The sequence below is a fragment of the Anguilla rostrata genome, chromosome 5, assembly GCF_018555375.3.
Source record: "Anguilla rostrata isolate EN2019 chromosome 5, ASM1855537v3, whole genome shotgun sequence".
Lineage (NCBI taxonomy): Eukaryota > Metazoa > Chordata > Actinopteri > Anguilliformes > Anguillidae > Anguilla > Anguilla rostrata.
The window spans coordinates 25,831,702-25,847,194 of NC_057937.1; the positions used below are offsets into that span (position 1 = coordinate 25,831,702).

Here is a 15,493-nt window from a genome sequence, read left to right on the forward strand (position 1 = left end):
ATTTAAAAAAAATCAACAACTATTTACAGCATAGCAGAGTCTTACAAAGAATCTGACAACAATGTACAGTCTTGGAATGCTGTGTTTTCAACAACAACAAAAGAAATTAAATTAAATTAAAATAAATAATATCAAAGTTTTTGCACTCCACAAAAAACTTGAAAAACATCCTGATTGGCTACTAATTCTTACAGCCTTTGAATGCTGGGCACATTTCAACAACAACAAAAGAAATTAAATTAAATTAAAATAAATAATATCAAAGTTTTTGCACTCTACAAAAAACTTGAAAAACATCCTGATTGGCTACTGAATCTTACAAGCCTTGGAATGCTGCGCACATTTAAACATTTAAAAAACTGTCTAAGGTTTTTTGGCTTTTACCATTCCTCCTTGACATTATCCCTAAATGTCACAAAGTTACTGACTGCTTGGCTAGCTAGCCAAGTTAGGTAAATGACCATGTTGTCATAAAATATTTCCCGACTGTGAAAACTGCCTGACTTGTTTACATTTTGAACAGATGTGGCCACTGGGTAAATCTATCGTTGTTTCCGTTGCAGCACTTTCGACACAAGCAATATCGAAAAAATCCTGAAATTTCTTCGTACCGCGAAGAGTGCCTGACACTCAACCGTAGCGTTTTTCCCCAAAGATGGTATTTCTAGATATAGCCTAATTTTGCTGCTGTGTTAACACATTTCTACGGTTGCCGGTCAGGCACTCTTCACCGTAAGAAGAAATTTTTTGGATTTTTCCGATATTACTTGTGTCAACAAAAGTGCTGCGACGAAAACAACGATAGATTTACTCCACATAAGCCACATATGTCCAAAATGTAAACAAGACAGTCTTCACGGTCGGGAAACATTTTATGACAACGTTGTCGTGCACATCAATGTCATCAAGCTAACGTTATTAATAAACAAGTGAAGGTGTTATTACGATGGCGATTAATAAGTCATGTATTGTTACAATGTATCAAACGTTACATTCATGCTAGTTTAACGTTACCTACATACTGCTTAAGTTAATATAAAAAGAATGTACTTACCGACGAGATGAAGTGATAACGCAGTATGTAACCAGGGTAGTTAGTCTACTAAATAAGAAATGGTGGCTTGCTAGGTAACGTTAGCTTGTGATAGTTGGAAACGTCAAGTGTTGAACGTCACTCTACGCACAATGAGAGTAAAGAACACTGATCTCAGACCTGCTGTTTTCGTATAGTGCATTCACGTTTTAACCAACAGATGTTGCTGGTGAGCTTTCCAACCGAGCTGCCCCCCTGTAACTGTAGTTTAAAAAACATCTTAAAAATACACTTAAAAAAAATTCCCCGATGCTTAGGCTCGGCGGGGGGTCAACTTAGGCCCGGCGGGCCGCCGGGTTTGCAATACACTGGCGGAAACCGTGGCTAGTTGAAATTCTGGGATTGACACAATGGAACAAAAACCAGCCAACACAAGGGGGTCCCCAGGACACTGACAGTGCTCTTTGATAAAAGCTGGTTCTGAATCTTCTGGTTCTGGTTCTGGCTCTCCAATCCCTATATGCTACATACATATTAGTACATACAATGTACTCCATATTATTTAGAGTTTACCATTTAGTATGTGCATATGCTGGAAACAACTACATACTCCACACAGCTCAGTTGGTGGACTGCAGAAGAGAAACAACAGCAGGCGTCACATGTTTAAGACAATCTGCATGCCATTCTGCACTCTCTTAAATTAAAAAAGGTGGTTGCAGTGATAGAATGACTTAGAACTGACACAAGGCTTTCTTAACTGAGGGAAAACTATGGGTAAAAAATAAATAAATAAATCTACATTTGAAACATTCATAAAATTTTCACTAAATCTAATCCAATTTAGGTTAAACCAAAGCTTCAATGGGCTATCATTTGGCTAGTGCAACCAATTCACAAAAGCAATGACTTGATACTAAAGCCATTACACAATCCTTTACCCTCTGAACTTGAACACAACTGGAACAGTTCAAGATACAAGAATATGCATTACAAAGGGTGTTTAGTGCTAATATAGTTTTTCATAAGTAACTCCCATCACTTCATGGGTGCAAAACAAAAGTTTACAGTGCAAGAGCCAGCCACCTGTTAAACAGTTAATTGTGATACAAACATTTCCAGTCTCAGTGAAACATACCATTACAGTGAGATACACTCAAGAGGAATGACCACAGCACATACAGTTAAGTGATATGCTTCTTTGTTATCGGTTAACCAAAAGATTCAAAAGAATGGGAAAAATTACAGAAGCAAAGGAGCTATGCCCAGACACATTAAAAATAAGTGCTCACAGACTTCTTTATAAATCCTGCCAAATTCAAATGACAAAGCAGCTGATGCAACTAACCTTTTTTAGAATATGCATGGGTTTTTTAAAATGCTTTGCTATACCCAATAAAACAAACAGCCCAACAGCCTAAATTAGGATGGATCATACAGCCTGTGGGCCAAATTTAATGACCAAACAATTATTAGCGGTTAACCGATAACTAGCCTTACCAACCAACAAGTAAGTTTGAGGCAAAATTATTTCCCAAGAGACACCAAGGGGGGGTGGGTGGGCGTAGGACTTGTTCAAAGAGCAGAGAACGAACATACACTTACCACCAAACCGCCACCTGGCTGAGAGAGGGAAAGGAAAGGATGGGGGGCAGGGAGGTGACAAAATGATAAATGGCACTGATGGATATCAAACATAAAAAATATTGAGGAATTTAATCCAAATAAGCATCGTTTAACTTTCGAAACACTTAGAGAGTGGAACTGGTAACTCAATATTGTAGTACATGAATCTATCAGAATGTGGTCAAGGAATTTTGATCAATGAATCAATTTTTTACCCTAGGAATTAATTTCCTTCTAAAATTTAATCGTGATTTGTAATGAAAAGAGAAATGTAAATAAGGATGGTTAAAAATGGTTGTAAATTTCTTTTTTACTGATGGAAACCTCTTGTAAATAGTGAAAATGTTAAGTATATCATGGATGGGAATTGATGGTACCTTATTGCAATTTACAAGTGAAATATTTAAAGCACTGCCATTATAAAGTGTCAGTACAATGCAACGTGAATATATGTCTACACAAGAATCCAGCAAAGCTGATGCCATCTTGGTCTTGTTTTTTTCAAAAAGTTTTCAAATGTTCTTCATTTGCTTGCTACATATCACTATTTTATAATGTTGATCAACAGCTATTTTGTCCTCAGGAGGATAACACTTTTATGGTGACCAATTTAGCCATCAATAAACATTAGCTCGCTACGCAGCCAACAACCAAACTAACATAACTACCATACTAGATATAAGGATAGGCACTTCTCCAATGTAAAAAATGTTTTTTTATTGATTGTTAATAGTTTACTATTTATTTTGTAAATGGTTTTTCTTTAAATCAATCGGTGCAGCCTATGAGCACCAGCTATATTTCTTGTTATAAGGTATAAATAAACAGATTTTATGCAAGTAGTTTTACATTAGTAAGTACTTTTCTCAAGTGACTTTTGATTGTATGAATGGGATAAGTGCGCAATATGATCTGGGATTGACGTCACGAGTAACAGACGGCACTAGAGTTAGCAGGCTAGCCAGTTCTAATCATTACAAACATTAACATATAAAAGACTCCTCTATTTTACAAACATGCTTGATGCATATGGATGAATATTTCGGACAAAATTAAATAAATAAATACATCATGAAATAAATGAATACATTATGAAAGATGAGCATAAATAAATAAATACATCATGAAATGTGAGAATAAATAGTTAAATGTGGCACGAAATGTACGTATGTATTTATTCATTTCAATGACACTACGCACGACATGAAATAAGGCTTGAAATGAAAACCGTCACTTTCACCCATCAAAGTTGGGAGGGCGGGCTCTAGCGAGTACTGTTTCTTGATTGGTGCATCGACTTGATTTGATTGTTCATGCCTAATACAACATGGCTGTGCTGGAGGTGTGTTGTTGGAGGCCCCATATGATGCTTAACATAGACATAGGCTATATACATGTCTACAGTGCTAATAATCGCGCTACCTGTGTTGTTGAATAAAAGAAGCAACACATTTGAATTTCTGACACGAAGCAAGGAAGGAAGGAGCACAGGGCGCGGGAACATCAGGCGGAGCTAGGATGATGCCTGAAAAAGCTAGCTCGGCACACCGAAAAGCTAGCTTGGGACCACTGAAATTACCTTGAACAGAGGTGTGTTCAAATTCAGCGAACAGAGGCGAATGTTCGTGGCGAACACAAAGTTAACGGAAAAAAGTTTGAAATAGTTTGCAAACGTTCGCCTTGTTCGCTGAATTTGAACACACCTCTGTTCAAGGTAATTTCCTACAGCCACCATCTACAGCTACAATAACCATCAAATATAAACAAAAGCTTGAAGAATCATAAGTACAAATATAGACTCTTTACCCTACTCTGCATTGCAAGTTCTTATCTCATACAAATGTGCATTTTCAAATTTTTTGATAAAATAATTATAGTGGGACATCCTTTCAAACTCAAATGTTTAACCAGAATGAATAATTTCCGATGGTCTTAAGGTTCAGCGGGTGCGTATTTACTGACCTTGAGGTCCACTCTTAGAGGGGTGGTATGTTTGATGAAAGATTTGACAACAGTGTTACGACTCAATGATCCTGGAGTCATCATCAGTAGCTGATTCTTCTGCACAGTGTGAAGAAATGATTTCATGTTGGGCCTGATTGCCTACAAAGAAACAAATCCAGATGTACTGCTTACCATGGCAGTCTTTACCATAACACTGTAAAGTAACAGATTGACACTGGTAAATTAATGACAAGATGGGATGAATTTGTGGACATCAGACAAAAACATGTAGCGGACATGTTTCAAGCTGGAAGAGAGCATGTGCTTTTCTGCATTTTCCCAAAATCATTGCGGAGGTTGCAGTAAGGAGCATGTCTGGCAAAGACAGCTGAACAGTGCAAATTGCGAGCATAAGGAAAAAGAGAATAAAGAATAAAAAGGCACTATGGCTACATCGTTAAACAAATATTTTCTTAAACTGCTGATTATATATTCAGTGAGCTCCATAATGTGTGACACAAAGATATTTTTTCTTGATTTGGCTCAGTACTCCACAATTTTATATTTGTAAATCTACAGTGGTTTAGGTTTTCATTTGGAACTGCCGCCCTGAGAGATCTTCCTGCCATTTTTTGGCTTTTTGCAACTACTTAACTACTAACTATTAACACTTCAACTGTGCAACTCAAAAACAGACAACAACAGAAAAGGATAAGAAAATACATTTTAGTGACATGCTGAAAATAGAAACAGGCTATTCATTGTACCCATAACATTTGTGTGTATTTCTGTGTGTATTTGAGAAAAATTTACATTTAAAAACGGTTGCTCATAGAACATTGTGGTCAGGCTGTGAAACTTAACAATAATCAGATAGTTTTGAGCAGTCTACAGGCAAATGTCATACATGTTAGTTTCACTTATGATATATGGAAGAGTCGGTAAAAATGTAGCACCTCAAATGTAACATGGTATTTGGCAACTTTTTGTACACTGCCGCTACGGTAGCCATTTCAGGATTGTACATGCACAATTCAGTCCTCTACAAAAAGATTAACGGAAAACAATTATTGTTTTCAATGCATAAATTGGCCATGGCCAATTTAACTTTTCATTGATTTCATGCAAGATTAGGTTATCTGGTTTGAAAGGGTCTATTGTTAATTAGATACATGCCTCCGTTTGCAATGCTGTAGAACAATAAACATAACTGCATTCACAGGGCACTACATTGTCATTTCGCAGAACTTACAACAGTTGCCCAGTTTTGATGTATAGTAATTTACAGTAATGGTTAAAAAAAAGCCAGCATAATTTATTTGACTCGATTAAGTTATGAATATAATTGAAACGGGTAAAGACATGTCAGACCTCTTTGAACTATTACAAAATATTTTCAGAGCAAATGAGCAAAATCCAAACACGGTTACATTTATACACTCTCCCCCCCCATATCTGCAATAAATATACAGTAAAATTGTTTTTAATTTAGAATTTATTCAAGATAAATTGCCCATAGTAGTGTCTCTCCTGTCAGCATCTAGTTTCTCATCTATTTAATAGAAAAAATGAAAAGAATTATTGAAATAAACAATTTCTTTATATATTGATGTGTAGAAAATTGTTTTTTTTGAGGCATCTTGGAGAAAGACCAGCAAAGATGCGTGCAGACGAGACGTCAGCAACAAGCGAGTGACTGTAAAGTGAAACCTGGAATCACAATATTTTGAATAAAAATTTGTTGTTAGATTTTGTCAATGGCATTTACTGGCAGAGGTTAAAGAAAATGTGTCTAAATGTGTGCAATTTTAAAATGATAAATCATTTGTCGTGTTTAGTTTCTGTTTAGTGCTTCAAGTTAAGGGGCACAACTGCCCCCATCAATAGGCACAAGGGACCCTGAGGAGCAGCTGTTCCTTTGAACATCTGTTTGAAGTCAAAATAAATGCGCCTTTCACGTTAGTGATTGAATTAAATCATCACCAAAAGTTAGCAGACAGTATAGAGTATAAGAATGACATAAATGCTGTCATTCTTCAGCAAGCAACTCTTAGCAATCATGTAAAAGACAAAATTGGGCAGAACCGACCCAGGTCTGTCTCCCCTACAACCGCAAAAGCTTTACTAAAGGCCAGAAGTCATAACTAGAAGTAATTATTGTAGGATGTCTGGCTGTAGGATAAAGCACTGTGCAATTAGAGGCATTTGCGTGAACTTAAGCATCTGTATAGTTCTGAATTCATTTAGCTTCTGCCATAAGCAGTTTTAGCAGTTACATCAATTCAGAGAAGTGAGCCAGTACCTGTGGCAGCCATACATGCATGGATTGGAGGGGGGGGGGTGTTTTTTTGGATCTTAGGCAGTTTGTTTTGGCCTCCACATTTTTTTTCTCTGGCCATCAATCAGATACAAGCGAATCTTGGTCTAATCTGTCCACAAGACCTTTTCCAGAACTCTGCTGGTTCTGTTAGGCACTTCTTGGCAAACTGTAACCTGGCCAGCCTGTGTTTTGTGGTTAACTAACTAAAGTACAAATACAGTAAATGCAAAGGCCAGAATAGGGTTGTGTACGAGATGAGCAGAGAGGGCGAAGGAAATGTAGGGAGAGAGACTGGGAGAAGGAGGGAGGAAGGGAGGGAAACAGAAAAGAGGGAAAGATGCAAGTTGCCTGTTCATGCATGCTATTGCTCCACAATCCCAACCATCCCAACCTGGGTCACAATCGCATTCTGCAATTCATCCTGGCCCACAATCAAATTCCACCCCCGCAAGTTGAAGATCAAGCTGATGAATACCAGACATTTGTTCATAGTAACCTAGGTTGGCTGTAACACTAAAAAAGTGGCCACAGAGAATGTGGAAATGCATGCACACGCACACAAGGCGGAATCCTAATTTTGCTCGTGCATACACATATGTTTGTGAGGTGAAAACTGCTAAATAATGGCATACAGAAGTGTTTTCATTCATTTAAAGACATTTTCTGCAAGGTTTACATGTTGCAAATGGTTGATAGAAAGCAATCAAAATTATCCTTTAAGGTTTCTTTGGTACTGCTTACACTTTGGCTCTTTTTGGGGGGAGTCAACTTCTTCCTCGGGCTAGATGGCTCCTCTGCAGCCTCAGCTGCTCTGCGTTTGACACTCGGGCGTGACCTGGAGGAAACAAGTAGCAGTGAATACATTGAGAAATTGATTGAATTTCTTCCAATTTTTGCTTAAATTCTCAGAAGTGCAGTGGTTTTCCATACACTCTGTGGACTACTTTGGTGAGAACAGAAGTGCAATTTACCAGGAGTAGAATTGCTTCGTTAAATTAGTCATGAGCAGCTATGAACATTGAACTTTTAAGTCAGAGAAGAGAGAAATCCCCAATACTTTTTTTTTTTTTTTTACTGGTTTTTGAGGATTTCACCTGACCAAGGCAAATCATACAAAGACTAGAAATGCAACTTTTCTTTTAATTAAATCCTAGTGTACGTACGCATTTCACTAGTGAAGGGTGCTTAATTCAATGCACTTGACAGAGAATGGCTGTTCTCCCATAAAATTGTGCCACTTTTTGTTTAATGATCCAGTTTTATTTTTTTTGTTTAACTTTTAAAAAATGTGTTTATCAGCTACTTGTAGTGTTATAGGTGTTATGAATAATTGAACAATGAGAGAGTGACAATTACCTGATCACATAATAGGAAGTATTACATTTATATGTGTACATGTATGAGTGTAGGCATTTGAACCAAAAAATGGTCCATCTGTAATGTCGCCCGCTGCCGATGTCTGATTTTCATTCAAAAAGCTAGTTTCCCCATTGGGCTCCATTAATTTTTGACAACTTAATAAAAATACTTCCTCTCATATATTGATGTTAACTGAATATTCAAAAGAAAAATCATTATTTTTCCGATGTGAAATTATCTTTACCACACAAAGATAAAATAAAATATTTAAAATTTATTTCAGCCTACGTCATTTTTGCAGCCTAGTTGGAGATCTGTATTATGCAATGCCATGGGTTGGGAGAGAGCCCAAAGTGTTTTTTAAAGTGCACATATGGCAGAAATGATAGAACATAACCGCAAATATACCATAGGGATGAAAAAATATAAAATGATATCAATTTAACAAAAATTAAACAACATTGGAATGTGTCATGATTGCATAATTTACAAACATTGCATGACTAAAGACCATTCAATTTATATCCATGTTTTAATTTGACAAACAAACAATAAAACATGCCTTTCCATCTTTGTACATAAACTTTCTAATTAGCCGTCGTAGGACATCACCATGAGTTTTGCAAGCGCCAGGTTTTGTATGATTTGCCTACCATTTTCATCTGCGAGCATGAGATTTTGTTAGCTTGTGAGTGTAGCTCATTTTAGCTGTCAGATGTTGAAAAGTTTAGATCGCCAATGACAAATTCGTTTGAAGCGGTCCAAAAATACATCTCAATATCAGTGTTTACAATGAGTGAAGGTGGGTGTTTTTTACGCAAATAAGTGTATTGTCAATCGTACCAATATGAAAACTGGCATTTAATTATCAACCACAGAGAACATCCACAGTATATAAATGGACAACAGAAAGCCATTATTTTCAATTAGCGAGAATAAAGGCCGATCGTATAACACCCTGGTCATGAGTGCTTCGAACACACAAGATTGCGCAAGCACAAAGTCTCTGGATTGTGAATTTGTTAGATTAGAGCATCATGGTTAGAATACAAAAATCACAATTTGTGAACCATCCTAGACACTTTGCATGAAATTGTTCCTCATATTCTCAAAATAACTCACGATAATATGCAACGTAAATGAGGTGAATAAAGGTTTCCCACTTCACTGTAATAGGCTATTTAAAATTTACAACTGTTACATGTAACAATTGATAACATGCAGATGGAGCTGCAGTAGCCAATGTAAAGAGCAAAGATGGTGATTTTATATCCCTTACAAGTGTCCTTTGTGTTCTACATTGTTTTACAATGTTGTTGATTTAAATTGTCAATGATAGACATTGTTAATTGACCTGGCCAGCTGAAGCTTGGATTATGATACCGGAAATAAAAGAACATTGTTTTTTTATTTTATTATCATCCTCCGTCCTCAACCCCACCCACTCACACCTCCGTTGAGGACACAACTTTGACACGAAAAATGTCAAGTGTAGACGTGACACATACTGAAAATAGGATTTTTTTAGCAATCTATTCCAAATAGATGGTGACAGTAATTAGGCAGTGTTATAATGATCTTTACACTGAGCGCACCCATAGCATGTGGGAACATCGTACGGTAGCTAGCTACACCGTAGTGTCGTTGCAGCTATTCGGTTTTTTTGTTTTTGTTCAGTATTTAGGTATTCTGGGGGTATTAGCTGAGTAACTGCAGCATTTGTGCCTGGACTTTAAGCTTCACCAAAATCAGTGGGGTCATTATAAAAAATCTAACCACACTGAAGGCATTATTACACATTTTATCACAAGAAAAACTCACTATGAAATGTTTGGTTATAATTTATTCATACATTTGTATATTTAGGTGTCCTAAAAATGTTACAGCTGCCAGTGTCCTGAGGGACTTCCATTTCACTGAATACTACAAAGATTTCAGAAGCAAAATGGCACCAAAAAATTAAAAATTAAAAACAGCACTCGCCATCTTATTTAAAATACCCCCAGAAGAAAATTGCTTAAATAAAACATTATTCAAATTGTGGCCAACCCCTGTCTTGACATGATCGTGATTGTTCAATTTGGATTTGTTATGCAGGAAAGAGGCCCTATAAAATGTTTTCTGACATGGCTAGACAGCTAAACCTCGATTGAATAATGATATTTTTATATGTATTTTATATCTTTGCCAAAGCCTTGTCTACAGTGTGGCATAAAGCATTTTAGTTTTAAAAAATGGGTGTTTTCTTGTAATTACGGTAAAAAGGAGACTTGCGCCACCTTCTGGATTCCAAATCCCCAACAGTGAGAATAGTATGCCACAGCCAGCTAACCTGCTGCAAGTGTACATGTTTTCTGGTGGCCAAGCCATTGTAAAAACTAGATTGAACAACATTTTTACATGCATCTCTTCGCCAAGTTCTTGTGGTATAAAGCAGTTTAACAAATGGGTTTAACAAATTTTATTAAGGTAAAAAATGGATGTGAGCCTTGTCGATTTGAGTCCCCAACTGCATTGAAATTCTGAAGCCATGGGGCCACTAGGTTTGAAACTGAGACACTTTGGCTTACCTCTAAATATTGGTTAATGCTGTTGAAGACAACAAGATAACCCCACCTGAAAGTTGCACAGGCGACAGGCAACAGGCTTGCCTCCAACAATAGTTATTACATACCGAGGGAAGCGGCTAATTTTTAACATTGATTAAAGCAAACAGGTATATTCTGGCAAGTTAGCGATTTATATGCTATTATTTGATTACAGTGTAGCATTCATGACAATGCATGCAAAATAAACTGTCAAAATATGTTTTCTGAAAGATCACCAAAAGAAGTTTGACCTCCTGACTATCGGTATATAATAGCTAGCAAATACACTTGTAAAGTGAATGATTTTTTTTTTTTTTTTTCATAAAGTTATCTGTAGCCTATCCAAATATTAGCTTCTTAATTTTCCATAATACAATATAATATGCTTATGTTCATGGCCATGGATAATTGTTACTTTATGCAAATTGTATTCTGTGTTCTATCGTTGTTCCAACAACCTTATGTATGCAGTCCATTTAGATAAAAGCGTCTGCCAAATAAAATGTATTTTGAATTTGAATTAAAGAAAATGAAGCTAAATTTATATTTGCAAAAATGTATTTCTAACTCAGACCATTTAATATTTACTGTTACTCCAACTAACTTTATTTTCCACAGAAATGTAATTAGTTTAGCATAATTTTCAATAATTAAATGGTACTATATAAAGTACTACAACTTATGTCATATGAATAGAATGTTTACAAAGCCACTGATTAGCAACTTTATTAGCTTTGTTAGTAAAGTTGGCTACATGTAGCTAGATAGCATGCATGCTGTTTCAAATGCAGTTCCCCTGACTGAAATACATGCAATTGAACTAAATGTCTAGGCAGTCATGAACCATGGTGAGAACAGTAGTCTTTCAGCAACTTTGTTAGCTTTGTTAGTGAAGTTGGCTACACATGACCATGGAGAATGCCTTACTTGTTTACACTCTTGATAGATGGGGCTGCAAAGTAAATCTATCGCTATCGTTTCCGTCGTACCACTTTTAACACAAACAATATAGAAGCACCATCCTGAAATTTCTCCTTACCTTGACGAGTGCCCCAAAGCATAAAATAGTGTTATCACAGCGACACAAATTATATCGAGAAATACCATGTTTTTTTTTGGGGGGGGGGGGCGGGGGAGAAAAGAAAAAAACACTATATTCTGTAACTGCATTTTGATCAAATCTGCCATGCATAAAAACATAAACACAGTTGTCAGTCGCCCATTCAATCTGTATATACTGTGTATAATGCCATCATAGCACAGTGTTTAAAAGCATAAAACCACCCCTGTTGCCAAAAAAAGAGAAACTGTAGGCTACATGTGAACTGAAATATAGGCCAACTAGTCTAACTTGGACAACTTTGGGACTAAACTGGTTCACGTTTTAGTTAATAAAACAAAGAAACTTAACATCCAGCGAGCATAGTGACTTACTACTAGTTAAGTATTTTAGTATAATTTCTGCAGCCTATTTTAAAATGCTTGGTGTACAAAAAGATGCAAAGACTTTTAGGTATAAGCCTAAGTATATTATCCTGATGTGTATAATTTCCAAAAATCAACAAAGTACACTTTCTTATTTTAAGTGTGCTGATAACACTTATAGGGTATAGGGTAAATCTTGTCAAAGTTCCCTTCAGTCTAAAACTGATTGTTCAAATAGTAGGCCTATCATATATGATGAGACATCCCAGCACCATCATCGAATTCAGGGGAGAATCCATAGTTACATAAACTGAAGTGAGCCATCAGCCATGTTTTTGGGTTAATGAAACCGACTGCACAGGCAAAGATGTTATTACTGAAGAACAATTGAAAATGCACGATAATAGGACAGCACATTATTCCTGAATTCCACTCTCAGGCAGTGAGAATGAATTTAGGAGCCTTAATCCTATAGAAAAATTTCACAATGCATTATGCTACATCCTCAGCTTGCATAGAATTTAGTGGATATGCCTCTGCCCAGTTTATTGTCAGTCATGAAGAGTATGTACATATTGCCTTGTGGAGATACCGTCAGTTTCCCCACAAGATCCATACCGACCAGTACAAATGGTCAAGGCACCTGAGCAGTTCCAAAAGACTTAGGAGTGGACCATGACATATTCGTAATTTTATATACAAAGATCCATGGACACTTGAAACTTACTTGAACTGGGATGTATTTTTGTGTTTTTTTTATGTTCTTCTGGCACTGAGGAATACAGTGCTGCCCTTATTCCATGCATTTTCAATGATTTCTCAATAATAACATCTTCGCCTGTGCAGACAGTTTTGCAGTAAGAGTTCCTCAACTGTGACCTAAAGCAGAGCTCCCAAATCCCTGCTCTCAGTTTGTTGATCCAAGCTCGCACCTTGCACCTCAGAGCTCGGAGCTCCCACCGCGCACCTCAGCGCTCGAGCAAGCTCGAACCTCCCACCTCACAGCTAGCTGATCCCAGCACTCCGATCACACCTATCAGCTCACCCTTGCTAGAAGACCTCTAGTGTTACCGTATGTTACTTTAATTTGGTGAAATATTAGAACATTAGATCAAATATTGCAATGATAATGTGCATCATTGCAAGATGCAAAGGGTAGGTTAAAGCTGGAGTAGGCAATTTTTATGTTAGAATATATTTTATTACATATAAATGTCAAGAGACCATTAGAATTACCTCTGATGTGAACAAAGTAGCCCTAATTGACTTGCCAAATAAAATGTATGGTAACATGAAATGTGCGGAGTTGTGAAAAACTGAGTTTGAATATCTTTAGCCTTGGTGTATGTAAACTTTTGGCTTCAACTCTATATAAATGTTGAGAGACCATTCGCTTGTTTGTGTAAGGGGTTAAACGGGGAGTTATTCTAGTGTAGTTTGTGTGCAGCTCTGGATGACTAGGTTAAGTGTGGCAGTCTACCTGTTTTGTATTTAGACTTATTAGGGGCCAAGCACCGAAGGTGCAGGGCACCTATTGTAATCGTTAGTATTATTATTATTTCTGCAATGCAAGTCTATGGCAGCCCATAGAACCCATTGGTGGTTTTTTATGAAATTCGGCACATTGATAAAGGACAGTCCAATGTATCCAGGCATCGAATTTGGGGTCAATCCATCCAACTCTGTAGCGCCACCAACAGGCCAAACTTCAAGGTACATTTTTGCTTATAACTTTTGAACCATTTGTCCTAGAGTTGTAGCGATTTCTTCCCCTGAATCCTTGGGTCATGCCGATGCCAATACACCCATAACAGATTTTCCGCCATTTTGAATTATTCTAAAAACCTACTTTTGCGAACTAGTCCTAGGGCGTTGATCCGATCACCACCAAATTCAGACCATGTGATCTACAGATGGTGCTGACCAAAAGTTATTCACAGAATTTTGATAAAGCTATTTATATGGCCAAAATGAGCCAATGAAAATTGAGGAGGGCGTGGCTTGTAACATGAAGGTGTGTAAATTCTGAACGGTTTCTCCGAACACCATGAAACTTGGTAGGCACATCAGCAGCCATGAGAGGAAGGTAACCCTCTATTTTCGGCCCGATCAAGCAAAGTGGTGGCGCTAGAGAGCTCATTTTCTGTTTAGGCATAACCGCTAGGCCGATGTTTTCGAAACTCGGCACACATATATTGGGGCACTCTATATGGACAGGGAGTAAAAATGATGTCGATTGGCCAAGAGGTGGCGCTGTCATGAGCAAAAAGGTGTTTTTCTTAGATAATTTTGAACAAGCATATCTCCGTCCCCATTTGAGCTACAGTCATGAAACTTGTCAAGGGTAACAAGTTTCCAATTAGGACCCATAAGCCCCGCCCATTAGATTTTTCGCAAATTAGACATTTTTTGTCCTACAGCTGTGATCTTCCACAAATTAAACTTTTTTGACAAATGCTTCAATTGCTTTCTGCCATGGAAGTCTATGGCAGCCCCTATAACCGACTGGTCGGTTTGTACAAAACTTGCAGAATGGTAGAGGGTTGTGCCGTTCTCCCTGCGACGGACTGGTGTCGTCTTCTGGGGATCCTCCGGTTGCTTGTCGGCCTGGCGACCCATTCGTGCTTGGCCCCCTAATTGCTGCTCGCAGCTATATTTTGATATATATATTTGATATTTAAAGTAGGCTTATATATAAGTCTAATTTATTTAAAGGATTTGTTTGTGCATATTTGTATCTTCAATTGGCTCATAAAACGGCGATGCTCATCCAGAAGCATGGACGTGGGGTGAGCATATAAGTTGCAAAAAATTGGCTATGGTCTCATCCGGGGGTTGACGGTGCTACCCCCAGGAGATAAATCTTTTTCCCAACTTGTAGTGGTACTGGGCCAGAGGATGCACTATCCATGTAAACTTGGTTTCGTTGGTTAGAATGTGTTTAGTATGTTCATCAAGTTTGCACTGTAAAAGTTTCCCTGCTGCCGTAAGGAAGCGGTCTTGTAACCTAAAGGTTGCAGGTCTTATTCCGGGGTGGGACACTGTAGGTGGGAATGTATGCAACAGTAAAACAACAATTCTTTGGATGATTTATTGGCTAAGTAAACAATGGACATTCAATCGATGCTTCTCAGAGAACAATTTTGGGACTAAAAACTACTACGAATTTTGTTCGCTGGACCCTTTGCTATGATACAG

At 37.4% G+C, this 15,493-nt stretch overlaps 1 protein-coding gene across 3 annotated transcripts in view; it reads right to left on the reverse strand.

Annotated features, from left to right (window-relative positions):
- The window catches only part of incenp (inner centromere protein), a 129,166-nt gene that overhangs the window by 57,640 nt on the left and 56,033 nt on the right, over positions 1 to 15,493 (reverse strand). For 2 of the 3 annotated variants that reach the window (XM_064335669.1, XM_064335671.1), the window contains exons 9-11: positions 7,665 to 7,758; positions 4,622 to 4,762; positions 2,639 to 2,656 (exon numbers count right to left, since the gene is read on the reverse strand). In XM_064335669.1, coding sequence (XP_064191739.1) covers positions 2,639 to 2,656; positions 4,622 to 4,762; positions 7,665 to 7,758 — 253 coding nt within the window. The remainder of the gene's footprint in view (positions 1 to 2,638; positions 2,657 to 4,621; positions 4,763 to 7,664; positions 7,759 to 15,493) is intronic. The other variant, XM_064335670.1, reaches the window with a different exon arrangement.